The sequence below is a fragment of the Equus caballus genome, chromosome 17, assembly GCF_041296265.1.
Source record: "Equus caballus isolate H_3958 breed thoroughbred chromosome 17, TB-T2T, whole genome shotgun sequence".
NCBI lineage: Eukaryota > Metazoa > Chordata > Mammalia > Perissodactyla > Equidae > Equus > Equus caballus.
In genome coordinates this window covers 71,671,642-71,689,756 of record NC_091700.1, presented here as the reverse complement: position 1 = coordinate 71,689,756, position 18,115 = coordinate 71,671,642, and the positions used below count along the sequence as shown (strand labels likewise).

At 48.0% G+C, this 18,115-nt stretch overlaps 2 protein-coding genes across 2 annotated transcripts in view; both read left to right on the top strand.

Annotated features, from left to right (window-relative positions):
• Positions 1-3,846, top strand: part of OBI1 (ORC ubiquitin ligase 1) — a 37,810-nt gene extending 33,964 nt beyond the window's left edge. Inside the window, exon 6 of the mRNA XM_005601293.4 lies at positions 1,125-3,846. Coding sequence (XP_005601350.1) covers positions 1,125-2,640 — 1,516 coding nt within the window. The 3' untranslated portion in view covers positions 2,641-3,846. The remainder of the gene's footprint in view (positions 1-1,124) is intronic.
• A 9,212-nt stretch (positions 3,847-13,058) lies between these two features.
• Positions 13,059-17,644, top strand: POU4F1 (POU class 4 homeobox 1). The gene is made up of 2 exons (XM_023621714.2): positions 13,059-13,575; positions 14,235-17,644. The coding sequence occupies exons 1-2, from the start codon at positions 13,453-13,455 to the stop codon at positions 15,375-15,377; spliced, it is 1,266 nt and encodes a 421-aa protein (XP_023477482.2). The 5' UTR covers positions 13,059-13,452; the 3' UTR covers positions 15,378-17,644.
• The last annotated feature ends 471 nt before the right edge of the window (positions 17,645-18,115 follow it).

Below are 18,115 nucleotides of genomic sequence, written 5' to 3'. Positions count from 1 at the left end.
AAAAAGATGATTAAGAAAAGACTCTTTAAAAGAACTTTTGTGGAGAGAAGTTATTTTACATGGGGTTATAACATAAGGCTCATGTTTATTGTCTCATAAGAAGCATTTTCCTGAAAAATGGAATTTTCCTTGGTGGTCAATTAGAATTTGAGGTGGACATTTTATGTTCCTTGGACCTGGGACAGTCTTGTTGATCTTTGTATTCCCCAGCTCCACATATACCACCAGCCCATAGTAGGTGCTCAAGAATTATTTTCTCAGCTGAACCCAGTATTTGTTTTTAAGGGAATAATGAAAAGAAGATAATCGCAAGTAAAAGGAGTGAGTTTTTGATATATTCTTTTTCAGTTACTCTCCAAAATGTTCTTTTTCAGAAAATGTGAAAATGTTCCTATGTATAATATATTGGAATCACAAGCACTGACTTTGTATTTCAAAGTTGGAAGAAATGAGATTGATGTCTCATACAGTTGTAAAATGCCAAAAATAAGTAGAGCTGAAATGAATTAAAGCACAGTGTTCAGAAAGGCCAAGTAAAAGCTTCAGATCAAGGGTGGCTATAATTGAAAGGGTCCAAATAAGTATTTAAAACCACCCCTGCTGGAACTGCTAAGATTTCTGAATTTCAAATTGGCATTTTATGTTTGACAAGGTGACATTGTATAAGAAATGTATTGTAAAACACTGCTGTACGATAGGAAAATGATTGAATGTAAATATTTCAAGATGTGGACCACTGTTCAAATGTTATCATAAATCTTTGCCATTGTTTTAGGGGATAACTCTTCATGCATATATGAGCTGAATTGATAGAGCTAGCTTTTGTAAGGGAAATCATTAGCGAGTTTCTGCCTCTCTGCTACCAGTAGTCTGATTTGACCACAAAAGTATTCTGTTAGATCTTTGCCATTATTATCATATGCTTATTATTATATAAGTGAGGAAGTATATTATCTTTTTGAAGATACTTCATCTGGCCTTGCTTTTGTCCTGTTTGTTGAATGGTCTGAAATGTCACTGTTAGATGAAATTTGAATGGGCTGAGACAATTTGCACTCTTAAACTTCAAAAAGGAGAGAGAAAAGCTTGAACTGTAAGTTTAACTATCCTTCCATTCCTTGCAGGTTTGGAAGGTTTACAGTAGCTGCTCTTCAGTCCAAAGTAGAACAATATGAACGTGAAACCAATCGCCTCAAGAAAGCCCTGGAACGAAGTGATAAGTATATAGAGGAATTAGAATCTCAAATTGCACAGCTAAAAAATTCAAGTGAAGAGAAGGAAGCTATGAATTCCATTTGCCAGAGAACACTTTCTACAGATGGCAAGGGGAGCAAATGTAGCGAGGAGGATATGGCATCAAAGAATCAAGGTGATGGTGCCAGAAAGCAGCTTGGCTCATCCACCTCGAGTTCTCACCTGGCAAAGCCTTCTAGCAGTTCTGCCAGACAGGAAGGCATCAGCAAAACAGAACCAAATTGTTCTAAGAACAAAGACCTATATCAAAAACAAGTGGAAATAATGTTAGATGTGACAGATACAAGTATGGATACTTATTTGGAAAGAGAATGGGGTAATAAGCCAAGTGACTGTGTCCCCTACAAAGATGAAGAACTTTATGATCTTCCAGCTCCTTGTACTCCGTTGTCCCTGAGTTGCCTTCAGCTCAGTACTCCAGAAAACAGAGAGAGCTCTGTGGTCAAAGCAGGAGGCTCCAAAAAGCACTCAAACCATCTCAGAAAATTGGTGTTTGATGATTTTTGTGATTCTTCAAGTGTTTGTAATAAAGATTCTTCAGAAGATGATAGAAGTGAAAATGAAAAGAAATCAGACTGTTTTACTTCCCCAAAGACAGGATTTTGGGATTGTTGTTCCACAAGCTATGCCCAAAGCTTGGATTTTGAAAGCTCAGAGGGGAACACAATAGCAAATTCTGTTGGAGAAATTTCTTCAAAATTGAGTGAGAAATCAGGCTCATGTTTATCCAAGAGGTTGAATTCTATTCGCTCTTTTGAAATGAATCGGACAAGAACATCCAGCGAAGCATCAATGGACGCAGCTTACCTTGACAAAATCTCTGAGTTGGATTCAATGATGTCAGAGTCAGACAACAGCAAGAGTCCTTGCAATAACGGTTTTAAGTCGGTGGATTTGGATGGTTTATCCAAGTCGTCTCAAGGCAGTGAATTTCTTGAGGAATCAGATAAGTTGGAAGAAAGAACTAAGCCAAACCTTTCCAAAGGTTCTCTAACTACTGATCAGTTAGAAAATGGAAATGAATGGAAACCCACTTCTTTTTTTCTCCTCTCTCCCTCTGACCAAGAAATGAATGAAGATTTTTCACTCCATCCCAGTTCTAACCCAGGAACTAATGAAATCAAACCCCCAAGCTGTTTGTTTCAGACTGAGTTTTCCCAGGGTGTTTTGTTAAGCAGTTCACACCGGCTATTTGAAGATCAAAGGTTTGGGTCATCTTTGTTTAAGATGTCCTCAGAGATGCATGGTCTTCATAACCAGCTTCAGTCTCCTTGGTCTACTTCCTTTGTGCCTGAAAAGAGGAATAAAAATGTGAATCAATCAACAAAAAGAAAAATCCAGAGCAGTCTTTCCAATGCCAGCCCATCAAAAGCAACTAAAAGTTGACTCATTAGAAAGCTGTCATTTATGTTTTTTGTCCTGAGAGGAATATAAGTTTTTAAAGTTACTGTTTTCCCCTCATAAAAGTTCTGTACAATTTTGAATTGAGTGTCAAATCAGAATGGTGGATTATCCTGTTCCCAGAATACTTCTGTTCATTTTGAAGAGTTCTTTTTCATTTGGGGGTCTTTTTGACCAGAAAGGATAGGGAGAGGGTTTCTTTTTAATAGTATATGTGTCTGGTTTGGTATGTTATGTTTTCTTGAATCTTGATTTAACTGTTAGATACAATGGCCTGTTAATGAGCCTCAGTTGTCTTCAGGACTTGGATTTCTTAAATAAAACTTTAGTGTTGTCTACACATGCTCATAAGACACTTGAGTTTCTTTAAAGCTTTTCCTGGAGTGGAAATTATTTTGCCTGGCCCTTTTTATTTATATTTAGTTATGGCCTAACTTTTATGCAAGGCGGTGGTGGAGAAATAGCACTCTAACCTTACTCCAGTATTCATTTACGTTTTTCTAGATTTTATGCATTTTTAACATTTGTCCAGTTTTTGTGAAAATTCATATTTTGCTGGTATGAAAGAATACATTTTCTATATGAAAATATTTGTTTTATGTCAGGTAGCTTTCATTTGTTTATCTTTTTGTGTGTGTTAACAATCAGAATTTGAGCCTACTTGGGAAGGAAGGCATAGAACGGTTGGGTCTGGAGAAGCCTAAACGTGGTAGCTGCATTGTTCTGGATATGCAGGTGCAGAAGCGCTCATTGCCAAGTTCTTGATCCACTCACACGCCTGGGAAGCTTGTTTTTGGAGTGATGAAGTTCTTGTTTGCATGTTACTGTCCTTTGTGGAAACTCTGTGTGCATGGTGGTAGCATTCTTGCTTGCACTGTTTTCCTTACTTAAGAAAAAGAAGTTTCAGTTGGCTAATAGAATATCTTTTATGTAGGACAAAATTTTTTTTTCATGAAGTGTTGACGAGGTGAGAGTAGGTGAGCTAAGCACAATTTTTAATTTAGGCTTTGAAAAAGTATATTATTCTAAACATGTTTGGTGTGCCTATATGGGCCTTTAAAAATGGTTTGTATGCTAATGACTTGTTTATCTAATGTGCACTGAACATTTTACATTAATACTGTACTGTCTTACATTAATACTGCATGCTTTTCTATGTGAATTGAATAAAAGATGTCATAAGCACTGTAATTCTTGATGTTGTCTTGCTATTGAATTAGCCTATAAAGACAAGTAAACCTTATCATTTTTAATTGATCTTATGGGGGGTTGACAAACTGTGGCGTATGGACCAAATCTGGACTGCACCTGTTTTTGTGAAAGTCCTGTGAACTAGAAATGGTTTCTACATTTTTTAGTGGTTTTTAAAAATCCAGAGAATATTTTGTGACACAGGAAAATGATAAGTTCAAATTTCAGTGTTTCTAAGTAAAGTCTTAGAACCCAGCTACAGTCATTTGTTTACATGTTATCTCTGGCTGCTTCTGCCCTGCAACGGCAGAGTTAAATAGTTGTGACAGAGACCACATGGCCCACAAAGCCTAAAATATTTACTGTTTGGCCTTTTACAGAAAAATTTGCTGACCCCTGTTATAATAGACTCTAAGGATTCAACAAAACCATAGAAGTATAACAAGTCACTTTTGTGATTTGGAGAATCATGTCCTCCACTTTGAAAAGTAGTAAGAGCCAAAAATTCCCCTAGTTATAAAGCATAATTTTTGTTTTATCATATATATTTTCCAATAAGTATTAGTATGTTGTCTTCTCTTTCTGATATGTTAAAGCTAATGGATACCTTCAGAGATTTTAGCAGTTTATCTTTGACAGTGTAGTTATACATTTGAAATGCTATTAAGGGTAAAAATCTAAAATTTTTCTGAACTAATGGAGTAAATCTAGGTGTGAGCTTCACTCTTATTCTGTCTGTAATTCTTCTTTACCAAGAATGTGTCGGTTTGTAATCTAAATATGTACTGGCACTCTTCCATGGAAATCCAGAGTGTTAACATGATTTACTAATGCCTGACCGGAGTGAGAGTGCCTAGATTGGAGCAGCATGTTTCCCAGGTGCTTCAGAGACACTAATCCATCCTTCCCAACACAGGACTTCATATATTAAATTAAACCTATGAATTCCTCAGTTGAAGGGAATAATTTGTGCAGGGTCTGATTTTAATCATACATTCTCATTTGTACTCTTTACCATAATCTGTTATGTCATGTCAAGTATGATGGTCTCACATATTTTTAATTGTCTATTATATACACACTTTAAAAAAAACAAAAACTGCTTTTTATTGAAACTAAGTACTTTCCTAACCTGTATCTCATCTAATCCTTTTTTCAAACTGTGTGAGACAAGAACTGTCATACCTAGTTTACAAACAAGTGTGTTGAGCATTAGTGGTCACACAGCTGGAATGGAATAGAACCATGTCTTGGAGCTGGGCCTCTCACTCCAGAGTTTGTACCCTTCCTCCTCCATGCATGGGAGTTCACATTTGTAGGCCAAAGAATGAATGGCTTTGAAATTTCCAAGGGTTCTTTTTAAAATAGTAGTTTGGAAATATTAGCATGTTTCTTTTCAAGTAGCACTTAATTCCTGCCTATGTTCCTGGATCTAACTCTACTACTAAGTGGAAGCTCAATGATGGGAGTTGTGTGTGTGTGCCACTTTTAATTTTATAAAGATTCACATTAACTCTTGAGATTTAGATGAATTTAAAAATAGCACTAGGGGCCAGCCCAGTGGCAGTGGTTAAGTTCGCATGTTCTGCTTCGGCAACCCGGGGTTTGCCAGTTTGGATCCCGAGTGTGGACCTACCTACCACTTTCAAGCCATGCTGTGGCAGGCATCCCACATATAAAGCAGAGGAAGATGGGTACGGATGTTAGCTCAGGGCCAGTCTTCCTCAGCAAAAAGAGGATTGGCGGCAGTTGTTAGCTTAGGGCTAATCTTCCTCAAAAAAAAAAAAAAAATCCCCACTAAATCTGTTGGAAAAAGATGCACTAGTGATAAAGGAAGTAGACACTTATCAGTTCATGTCTGTATAAAAACCATCTTGTCTGACTGTTCATCTTTCTAAAATACTATGGCTAAGGAAATGTGACAAGATGCTAGGTTTTTTTTTCTGACATGACCTTTGGTGTTCATCTTCTAATTTTCAAAATCTTCCCATCCAAAATGTCTTTTTCCTCTTCTAATGGATCAACAGACTAAAACAAAATGGTAGACTAAGATTTACAGTCCCTTAATATCAAATCTGCTGTGTTTTCCTGAAGTCTCATACTTACGTTGGTTTGAAACAACTAGAGGTACCACTGAACAAAGAAAGAACTTTGGTCTTGAACTCTAAGATGTTTGAGAAACTTCTTGTTTCCTTATACTTGAATGAGTTTCAATTATTTAAAGTGTAATACAGGCACTAGATTTTTTCCCCCCTTGCTTTTGTGTGTGTGAGTGAGATTTGTAGAGAACATCAAACTGAGATTAACAGTTGAATTTTATGGAGTGTGGCCTATTAGATTAGAAGGGTTTCCCAAACCTCATAAGACCCTTCATTCTTATTGGTGGGAGTCCTAACAGCACAGTCTTTGCCTATCGTGATGTAACTCGAGCTTTTAATCATACTTGGCAGAGAGAAAAACCTTTTAAGCAATGATCTCAGAGTGCATAGTGAACATTTATTGCCTAATTCTCGGAACCCCACTCTGACTGAGGAAGCATCTATTAAGATGCAGATTTAAGAACCCATCTGGAGCCCAGGCTAGGGTGATCTTCAGTTTTATATGAGAGAGGCAGTCTAGAATACTTTGAACTGAAGCTCTACTTTTTGAAATAAGGTAGACTCCTTGCTCTGCTGTGTCTTAGGGAGCAGACTTCTCTAATAAATGTTAGTTGGATTAACCAAGTGTGTGCCTTGTGTGACACTTGTAGTTTGGAGGTGTTAAGATCTACTCCCTGAGGGCAAGGATTTGATATAGGCTTTTATTGAGACTGTGACAGGAGGGAGGACCTAGTTCTGGTCCATTTTGATTCTTACAGCATTGGTGAGTAGAAGTGTCCCTGTTGGGGATAGCGTGAAGCAGAAAGGAAACCAGGCGTCTTCACGGAGGTGCCATTTGTATTGGGTCTTTAAGGATGAATAAGAGTTCGGTGCGGAAGAGGACTTCTCTTTTGAGTGTCTGCTATCCTGGAAGGAGCGCCTATTCAGCGGATGTCTCAGAAGAGATGCTGAAGAAACCATTCCCTAACGGCAGGGCTCCTGGTTGAGAAAGGTTTCCCGGTTGCTCCAGCCTGAGCTTCCCAGTTTGGCTTTGCTCTGCCTCCTCTCTGAACGTTCCTCAAGACTCTAGGCTCTCCGTCGCTGCCAGGGCCGGCGGCTTCATGGCGAGACGGTGACTCCCTGGGCGCTGGAAGGCTCAGGAGGTGGCAGGGCTGGCCCATCATCTGTCCATTAAGCCGAACCTTGGCGCTCCGAGGGCCAGAAGGCGCGACCTCGCCACACTCACAGGGTCATCTTCGTGCTAGGGGTGGGGAGGTGAGGTCTGGCCCGCCAGCCTCGGCTCTGAGTCCCCTTTCCTCCCTCTGATTCCAGCGAACCCCCTAGCCTTCCGGGATTCCCTCAGCCAGTGCGGCTCTCCCCTCCACCTCCCCCACCCCCAGGTCTCCCGGGAAGACAGAGTCGCCGGTGCCCATCCGGCCGGAGTTTCCCGCGCTCTTGAGGGCGCCCTCAGCTGGTCCCGCCCGGGCCCCGGCCGCAGAAAAGACCTGCTCTGCGATTTCCTCTCATTTTATTACCGCTCGCGTAACCTGGCGATTAAGACGCGAAACCAACAAAAGAGTTTTCTTTCCACCTTAACCTTGCACACAATCCTTTAACAAATTAATTAATCCTAATGAATTAACACTTCATTTATTTAAACGCGCTACAGTCCATGAATTAAATTTTCATGCAGTGATTAAAGGCTGTTAAAATATGCATGATTTCGTTAAAATTTTATAATAAATCAGGGCAATGTGTTACATGACAAGGCAACTATTTCCCAGTCCCTCGAAAGGGGCTTTGATTTGCGCGGGCGGCGGGGTGGAGGGGTGGCTGGCGGCGGCGCCGGCGAGCGCTGGAGCCGGGCGACAGGACCCAGCTCCGCACTCTGGCATTTGGACTCGCGGCTTCGCGCTTTCCTCCGCGGCTTCTGGACCCTCTTGGGGATCCTGCTCCTGCCGGCAGAGCTGAGCCTGCGGAGAGCGACCGGCGCCTGCCTCTCGGTCCTCGGAACTGCACTCGTGGGGGGATGGGGGTCCTCTGCTGTGCATTTGCGCCAGCGGAGCTCCCTCCAACCTAGGCTTGCGTGCGTCCCGGACGGAGCCGCGGGCACGCGGCTATCTGCGGAGAGGGAAGGCGACAGAACTTCCATCTCATCGCGTGGGGTCACCGGCGGGCGCGTCTGTCGTAGAGTTGGTTTGTTCTTTGTTGTTTTTCACCTGGAAACCTTGAAACCCCGCCTCTGAGCAGCGCGCTCTTCCAGTTTTGAAGGGGCCTGGGCGGGGCGGGAGCAGCTCTGCTCCTCTTGGGACCTAAACCACAGAGGCCCGTGGCCATGTTTTAGTGCTACAACATTGTTCACGTGGACAGCGAAACTGGTTCTGGCAACCAGTGGGCGGGGGAGGCAGTGCCCCCGTTAGGACCGAGACCTAGTTGTCCTGCCCCACCCGTAGGGCTTTCACAAGTTGGGCGGGTTTTAAGTCCACAGAGAGAGTAGGGTGGAGATACACACATAGATCTCTATTTATGTAACGCCCAGAGGGATGATGACCCGCAGTGAACTTTACTGGGAGCATCATTCGGGTCGGAAGGGTATAAGCGACATGCGACATGGTCGACATCGAGGAAAATGTTCCCAACGGGAGTTGCATTTGAATTAAACAGCCAGAAGAAAGAAAACAGTGAGTTTTCCACTGGATTACTCAAGAACCTCTTCCGCGGGTTCCAGCTGGAACCCAGTCTGAATGTGGGGCCGAGAGCCTTACAGGAGGACATCCCTACGGGCCTCAATAACCCACCCACCCCGGCCTTGGGGACCAAGGGAGACCAGCGGCCCCGGATCCTGGCAGGGCGGGGTGGAAAAGGAGGACAGTGGCCTCCAGGAAATCTCCGAGCTCCGGCCAGCGAAAGTGTGGCTCTGGGCTCCCCGATTTGGGCTGAGCTGGGCCCTGGGTGGTGGCAGAGGGCAGAGCCATTGCCCAGGACCGGGCGGGGTGGGCGCCGCGGCTTCGATTGCTGCTTGGGGAGGTCTGAGGGCCCCTGGCAGGGCCAGCGAGGAGCCCAGTCCCCTCACCGCGGGAGGGACAGGCTGGGAAGCGCGAGGGGTAGCGCTAAGAGAGAGAGAAGTCTGCCAGGAGGGGAAGGGACAGTACTGCACCCGTCCCATCCTTTGGACAGAGAGTGTTCAAGCAAGAGGGCGCTGGGACCGCCCAAGTGAGCCCCTCTTCCAAGAACCGACCCTCAGCTCTGGGCCTGCTTCTCGCCTGCCTGTCCCTTCGCCCTGCTTAGAACAGCCCGCGTGGCCTCTAGAGCCGCGGCTCAGGGCGCTGGGGGCTTGCCATGCACGCGGGCCGCCAGCTCCGCGGTGAGTGTGCCTAGTTTCAAACCCGGCGGCTGCCTGCGGGAAACGTGCCGCCCCGAGCCTGGCAGGAGCAGAGCTCCCGCTTGGGCCACCAGAGCCCAAGGCGGCCGGGCCTGCAGGTAGGGCCAGATCCTCGGGTTCGGGAAGGAAGGTGGGCCCGATCTCCTCCACCTGCATACACACAACCTCCATGTACTTAAGTGGACATTCCTTAGGGCCAAACCCCTGTCCCTGAATCCGCACAAATAACTCGGTTCAATTCCGGGAGGCGGGGTGCGTGTAGGTAGCCGCTGCTCAGTCCAGCGCTAGCTTTCCCAGCGCCCCTTTGGCAGGAGAAAGGCTGCGCGAGCCGGCAGCAGCCGTCAGGCGCGCTCTCCCCAGCTGTGGAGGGGGTGGTTGGTCAAAGGCGAGGAGTGGTCACCCCCAACAGTGCCGGCCCTTGCACTGTCTCATAGGCCCTCACTCCGACCAAGGAATGTCTCTGCTCCTTGAGCTCGAGAAAGAGGCACTGCCGAAGGAAATGTGAAGTGGGGCCTGCCAAAGGAGGAGGAGAAAATTAATTAATGAGGGAAAGAAATGTGTCTCTGATCCAGATGATATACTCCCTATCCCTGGGGGCGGAAATTCCTTGGAAATCAATAGCTGTGCATTCATTATTCCCCTCTTGATAAAATGCAAAGCTATGAGATGAAGGGAGGGGGGAAATCTGTGTTGGTCATTAAGCAAGAAGAAGGAGAAAAAAAAACCTGCCCAGGAATCTATGCCAAGGCTCAGACCCCATGTGGGCATCATTAGCACAGGCAGGGGCCAACTAGTTACTGCACTTGCCAAACCCAGAAAACAAAGCAGTGACATATTGGTGGGCCGGAGCCTGGTCCACTACCCTTTCCTTTCACTGCCTTGGGGTACTTAGGGAAAGGCTTGATAAGGTCCAAGAAACTGCCAGCAGATCTGACACTGTGCCCCACTTTTTGGCCTGGGGCTGATCCCAGCAGGGATGTTGCAGGATAACTCTCCAAGCATGGCCTCCACCCCACATTCTGTACAACTCCTTCTCATCCCACCTGTCACACTTGTACCATAAACACCTCTTCACCTGTATCTGCTCCACTCTCAGAGACTGCCACCTCCTGGAGGGCAGATATTTTATACCTCGTTTGATCTCCAGTGTCTCACCTTGGCCCAGACTGGTGCTCAGCAAGGATGTGAGGTAGAGAGGCAAGGTACAAAGTTAATGAGGTAGGGATGAAATAACTGACCTCCAAAAAAGAAAAGGCTGGAATCAAGATTTACAGCTCTGCATGGGAACAGCATACCCTCTGGCCCAGTCTCCATCTCCTTTTTAGGGAGAGAGGAGTCTCCTGCTTGCCCCCAATTAGCCCTGGCTTGTTGGACTGTTTCTGGCTTTTGCTCCTGGCCCCTGGCCCTCCCCATCTGGCTTCTCCTGCGTTCTAGACACATATTGCTTTATAGAGCATTTTTACTCTGTGGCAAACACTTTGTTAAGCGTCATAGTGGACACAGGTGTGCCCTAAATGGGCTTCGAATCCATGGAGGGAGGGCGGTGAGGGGATTGTATCCACAGCCTTCATATATCTAGACCCAGGAAAAGCGAGATATTCTGGGCAAAAGTCTGGCCCCACCCCAAGGTAGGCAGGGACTCCAGTCGTCCAAAGAGAGGTAAGCTAGGAGAAGAGTCTCCGTGCTTTCCAGAATTGGAGGGTAAACCGAGTGAGCTTCCGGTACTCAGGGGCCCACTTCGCTCTCAGGGGGTCCTCCTGGCCGCAAAACTGTGCTGTTTTCGTTTCTGTCCCCCTGCACCCTTCGGAGGTCCCCAAAGGCCAGCCTTTCTCTGGGGGGAGGGCAGGATGTAGGCGTTCGCCCTCTGCAGGGCCCTTCCTTCCTCCCGCGGGAGAGCTCAGGGAACCGCCACGATGGGTGTCAGGAAGGATTAGGTTAAGCCAGGACACCCGGTGAGACGACTACAGTAGGACTCACTCTCCCTCTCCAGCGCTGTCCTGCTCATCGTCCATTCCCCACGGAGATAAAGTTGCATTTAGCACTCCCAGGGGACCGCGTAATGGATGGAAATGCGGCTCCTTCTCGCACCAGCAAGTGAACATACTTCTTACTCCCCTCTCAGGCTGTAGCCGCGCGCAGGGCGGGGGTGGGGGTGGGGGAGTAGGGGTGGGGGGGCGTGGGGGGGGGTAGTTGGTAGACAGAGGAGAAAAGAAAGAAGAAAAAGCCAGGATGACGCCTGCGGACTCCTCTTGGAATCTGAGTAGTGAGTGGTATGCTAAATACGCACGCATTTATCCAAAGAAAAGATAAAATCCGCTAGAACGCAAACTTAGGTTTATAGAATTGAGATCTGCTACTTGGTGGAAACACAGACCTCCTTGGTGTGGGAGAGACCAGAAAGATTATTTATCTGATCTCTGCCTCCCATAAGCAGCCCCTCGCGGGTCTCCGGCTCTCTCGCCGCAGATGTGATAACATCTGGGCTGTTATTATCACCCCCGGCAGGCGCTGCGTCCCTGGGGACACAGGCACCTGAACTGTGGTTCCCCAGGAGGCCCTTGATCTGCCTGCCACATAAGGGCCATACAACGGGTTGGCTAATTGATTTATTCTTCTTCTTAGCTTTTGATTTCATAATAATAAAAGTAAATAAATAAAGGCCGGACGAGAGCTTGGGCCCATTCTTTCAAATTGGTTTGAATTAATATTTTAATCATGGTTTCCTACAAACTGGCTTGGTCCTGTCTCTTTTTGAAGGAAAAAAAATATATATGTATATATACACACACAGACAGAGATAAGAAGCAAAGAAACCAAAAGGATGGAAGGGAAAAGAAAGTTCTCTTTTCGACATTTTATTCCCTTTTCTCTGAAGCAGTTTCCTTTTCTTGGAGTTTCCAGCATATAGTGTGTGTGTGTGTGTGTGTGTGTGTGTGTGTGTACGCGCGCGCATGCTGAGAGGAGGAAAAGATCCCATCTACACCCTGTTAACTATTTTTTCCTTTTGATTACTAGAAGCCTCAGATCACCCGGAGCTCGTTTGAAATGTGGGTTTGTACACGGTTAAAGGAGACAAACAATAAGAGAAACGCACAATTTCATTTCAACAGCCGTTTCCAAGTAGGAAGCACACGCTCCTTGTGGCTCCTAAGTGGCTGTCACTGTCGGTGCCTGACACAGTTATATTCACAACAACAACAACAACAAAGTATGCGGAGGAAATGAAATTATATGGAAATCAATAGCGTCTGCCTGGTTCAAACAAATGTCTGTCACCGCGATTATTCTCCAGGAAGCTATTTATAAACCTTGAAAGAAACAGTTTCTTGCAGCAAAAGACAGCACCTTCTGCATTTCTGTGTTGTTATTTATACTGTATACAGAGGAATGCACGGGCATAATTTAACATACAAATGCCCAGTTGTGCACCTTATATAACAGCTTGTTAGACATCTTGGAGAGGAGGTGTTCCTAAGTAATGTGCATATATTCAGAGCTTGTGTTGGGGAGGGGGTAGGGAAACCACCGAGGGGCTTACGAGCATTTTATCTTTCTCTGCCTAAAAGGTGTCTACCCTCAGACAATAGCTGCCCCGTTTGATCTTTCCAGACCCAAGGTGGGAAAGGTGAGGCGTGCAATGCGCATGCCCGGGCAGCTACAGGTGCGTCACCTGCGCTGTCCTTGCTGGTGGTCACTATAAGAGCGGCTCCCACGCGCCGGTAGCGGCCTGGAGAGCGCGCGCGCGCGCAGACGCACGGCGCCGAGGAGAGGGAGAGCGCGCGTCAGACAGACGGAGACAGTTGATGCCTGTCAGCGCGGCGGGGCCGCGAGCTCTCGCGAGAGCTTCCCGGACCGGCCGCGAGAAGTGGGGCTCAGGTGTAAGAGGAGTGCATCCCGTCGGCGCGCCGGGCTAGAGCTCTCGGAGAAGTGGGATCGCAAGGCCGGTGCGCGGCGCTCTGCGCGGTCAAAGGGAGCGTCGGGCGGCAGCGGCGGCAGCAGGCGCAGCAGCAGCCCCCCGCGCGGCCGCCGCCTTCGTGCCGCTAGCCACCTCGGCAGCAGCCTCGGAAGGGAGGCCGGGGGAGTCGGCGTGCACACTTTCCCGCGGACTTTCGGAGTGTTTGTGGATTTACATGCCAAGCCATCAAGATGATGTCCATGAACAGCAAGCAGCCTCACTTTGCCATGCATCCCACCCTCCCTGAGCACAAGTACCCGTCTCTGCACTCCAGTTCCGAGGCCATCCGGCGGGCCTGCCTGCCCACGCCGCCGGTAAGCGCCCCACGCCCGCAGCCCCGGCCCGCGCGCCCGCCCCCTCCCCGTCTCCGAGACGCTGCATGTTGGGTCCTGGTGTGTGCCCAGGTCCCGGTGCGGGGATTTGCGGACAGGGAGTTTTAGAGAAATCCCGCTGCGAGGCACGTTTTATACAGTGGCGCTTAATGTTGTGTTCGCGTCGCCTCTGCCCGGGTCTCGGGCGCCTGCGATCATAGTGGGGAGCGCTGGGGCCATGACTCTCGACTTCCCTTCACTTTCTCTGTTAATTTCATGCCTCGGAAAGGTGGTCTCTGTGCGTGTTCGGGTGTGTGACACGGGTCCCCAGCTGCGAGTTACATCTCCATTTCTTCTTCTTTTCCCCTCCTTTTTCGTCTCCCACGCCCGTTCCCGGAATGTATTCCTCTGTCCCCCTCTCTCCCGCGTCTGCCCCCCTCCCCACACTCCCGTCCCTTCTCGTCTGTCCCCTTGTTTCGTCCCCAATGTGTCCCCCATTCCGTTTTTCCGGGTCTCCACTATCCCCACCTCCGTTGTTGTTATTTTGGTTGCTTTGTGTTTGCCCTTTGCTCGTTGTGCTTGCCGGATTGTGTGTGGTTTTGTTTTGTGTTTTTGCTTTTTTTGGTTTTGTGGTTTTTTGGTTTGGTTTGTGTCGCCTGCAGCTGCAGAGCAACCTCTTCGCCAGCCTAGACGAAACGCTGCTGGCGCGGGCGGAGGCGCTGGCGGCCGTGGACATCGCGGTGTCCCAGGGCAAGAGCCACCCGTTCAAGCCGGACGCCACGTACCACACGATGAACAGCGTGCCATGCACGTCCACGTCCACCGTGCCGCTGGCGCATCACCACCACCACCACCACCACCACCAGGCGCTGGAGCCCGGCGACCTGCTGGACCACATCTCGTCGCCCTCGCTCGCGCTCATGGCCGGCGCAGGCGGCGCGGGGGCGGCGGGCGGCGGCGGCGGCGCCCACGACGGCCCGGGGGGCGGCGGTGGCCCGGGGGGCGGCGGCGGCCCAGGCGGTGGCGGCCCCGGGGGCGGCGGCGGCGGCGGCGGCCCGGGGGGCGGCGGCGGCGGCCCGGGCGGCGGGCTGCTGGGCGGCTCGGCGCACCCGCATCCGCACATGCACGGCCTGGGCCACCTGTCGCACCCCGCGGCGGCGGCCGCCATGAACATGCCGTCGGGGCTGCCGCACCCCGGGCTGGTGGCGGCGGCGGCGCACCACGGCGCGGCGGCGGCGGCGGCGGCGGCCGCGGCCGGGCAGGTGGCGGCGGCGTCGGCGGCGGCGGCCGTGGTGGGCGCGGCGGGCCTGGCGTCCATCTGCGACTCGGACACGGACCCGCGCGAGCTCGAGGCGTTCGCCGAGCGCTTCAAGCAGCGGCGCATCAAGCTGGGCGTGACGCAGGCCGACGTGGGCTCGGCGCTGGCCAACCTCAAGATCCCGGGCGTGGGCTCGCTCAGCCAGAGCACCATCTGCAGGTTCGAGTCGCTCACGCTGTCGCACAACAACATGATCGCGCTCAAGCCCATCCTGCAGGCGTGGCTCGAGGAGGCCGAGGGCGCGCAGCGCGAGAAAATGAACAAGCCCGAGCTCTTCAACGGCGGCGAGAAGAAGCGCAAGCGGACTTCCATCGCCGCGCCCGAGAAGCGCTCCCTCGAGGCCTACTTCGCCGTACAACCCCGGCCCTCGTCCGAGAAGATCGCCGCCATCGCCGAGAAACTGGACCTCAAAAAGAACGTGGTGCGGGTGTGGTTTTGCAACCAGAGACAGAAGCAGAAGCGGATGAAATTCTCCGCCACTTACTGAGGGGGGTGGGAGGTGCCGGGTGGGGCCGAGCGGGAGCTGAAGGGTCTGCTTCCCCCCGGATTTGGAGTGTCCATTACCTGCTTGCATTTGGGGAGTCCCTCCTCCCGCGATCTCCTCCGCCCCCTCTCTGCTCTCCCTGCCCTTACCCTCCCCCAGCCTAGAGGTCTGGGGTGCTGCGTGTGGACACAGGAGAAGATGGCGGGGGAGAAGGGGGGAGCATTTGGGTGAGCGGGCAGTGAGGGGAAGGAAAGCGGAGACTGGAGGAGGGGTTTTGAGGAGCAGGATGGTTCTGGGGGCTAGGGTGGGGGGAGACTCGGGAAGGGTAGGGAAATGAACTGTTTTTGACCAGAGACACTTATCAAAATCTCCTGGGGACCAAGGAACCACGTACAAAAGCAAACCTACCAACCACCAAAAACTAGACAAATAAAGACAAACTAAAACAGAACAGGACAAAAACAAAGAAAAAGTGCTTTAGAAATTTAACTCCGGGGAGCCGTATTCTGCAGCTTCATTCCCCCCTAAGGAAGAGAAAAAAGAGCACCACCATTACTACCACCGCCCCAACCCTACACACACAAACTTAGTCAGAAACCGAAAACCAAACGAACCAGAAATTCTGGGTAGCGAGCTAGTTGTTCTGTCTGTGTGTTTAATTAATTTTCCCTCTAAATCTCACCTCCACCCCGTTCATGTCCTCTTTGATTTATTTTTCTCCGTTCCAATGAGACTCCGATGGCTGCTCTCCATTGCCACAAAGTGAGTGGGGACACAGCTGAAGGGGGCACGGGGGTGGGGGGGCGGTGGCTGCGTGTTTAGGTGGAGTCCAAGTGTTCCAGTGACCGACCTGTACTCCTGTGGCCTGGTCCCCGTTGGGTGGGAGTGTTTAGGGAGAGAGGCACAGTCTTTGAGCTAACTAAAAGGCAGAATTTAGGGCCTCCGAAATAAATATTTTATTCTAGGAAAATAAAACAATTTTAACAAGGTTTTTCTCTTTTCATTTTTGCTGTTATATCTAAGATCTAGAAGATGGACTGTTTCAAAGTAAGCTTTCCCCCACCCATAGAACTTGCTTGCCCTTTGGTTTATTTTTCTGAGTGGTTTATTTGAAACTACCTACTGATTTTTTTTTTTTCCTATGGATTCAAGTAGACTGCTGGGGTGGAAGACACTAGGAAATACTCTGTCCCGTTTTCTCCACAGAGCAAGTTCCATCATGCCCTTCTGGGTCTCCTTTCCTTCTCTCTTGGACAACATGAAATCACTGAAATATTGAGAAGTTTCTGCTTTCAGTTGGAGCAGGGCTTGGCTGTGAGAAAAACCAACTAAATCTCAGATGAAAGGAAGACAGGTTTAAAGGCCTCCGTTTGTTTCAAAAGGGTCTGCATGTTGGGGGGTGGGGGAAGCAGAACAACTGTGTTTCATTATTATTATTATTATTATTATTATTATTATTCAACAGTAATTTATTGCTGGGGACAAATGTTGGGTAGCAAGAACTTTAATTTGCACTATCAGTCTCCCAAATAGAAAATCATGTATAGTATTTCATAGTAATAATCAAGCAACTTTATGAACTGCTGATGAATAAAAAAGTGAGAAAGACAGTTGAAGGTGGTTAGGTAACAGGCCTGCTTGGTGCACAAGATACTCTTTTTAATCTCTTGTGGAGGTGGTTTCTTACCATCTTTTAATAAGAATTAAAAAATTGGAAACAACAAATAAGAAAAGGAAAAAACCTGCCATTTAATAAGACTGAAGTCATGCATGTTCTGAAAGGTGCAGAAAGAAACACAATTAGGTCTCACTCTGGTTAGGCATTATTTATTTAATTACGTTGTATATCATTGTTTGCAGCGCAAACATCCTATGCATTTGAAACTGAGCACTATACTGGGCTAGCTTTCTGATAGACTGTTTTGTGGATAGTGTGATTTCACAGTCTACTGCCTGTTTTCACCGAAAACACAACATTCTTGTCCTATTCTTGTATTTAGAGGAAAAGGAAAAAAGGAAGATTATTGTAAATATTTTCTTTAATGCACACACTCACAGAGTGGTTACAAACTGCCAGTGTTAATCCTGGGACGTCTCACAGATTGATCTACCTGTCCATGTATGTCTGCTGAGCTTTCTTCTAGGTTATGTCCTTGCTCTATTACCTTTCCCCTCCCCACTTCTATCAGAACCATTTCTGTGCGCCAAAATACAACAGGGGGATGTGTCCCAGTACACTTACCAATAAAACATAACTGAAAGAAGAGCAATTTTATGATTTGGGTGCATTTTTGTGTTTTTACTGGGCCAACTCCTAGTAGAGCCGGTCAACAAATGACACTCAATTCAACCAAAAATACAGGGAAGGGGAGGATGTTGAAAGGGGGATGAAAAGAGGGGAAGGGGTGAGAATGATGTATTTTTCTGCTGAATCAGAATTCACTTTCAGATAACTCATGTGAAAAGCGGTGCTCTGAATAAAATGAATTCTATATTAGTTGCCTGTGTTTATCAAAGTTTTGTTTTTCTTTTTAACTGCAGAAACTCTTACACCACAGCCCTTGTTTCAGAGTGGTGGAAGGTAATAAATAACCAGGCACCCTCAAAATATTTAAATTGAGGTTCAGGGACAGAGGCATTTGAAGGTTTATATCTGTGTTGTTCTAACCTAAAAATGTTACTTAAAAATGCGATAATTAATTGACTTTTCTTTGGAGGGTAACAAATATAAAAACCATCCA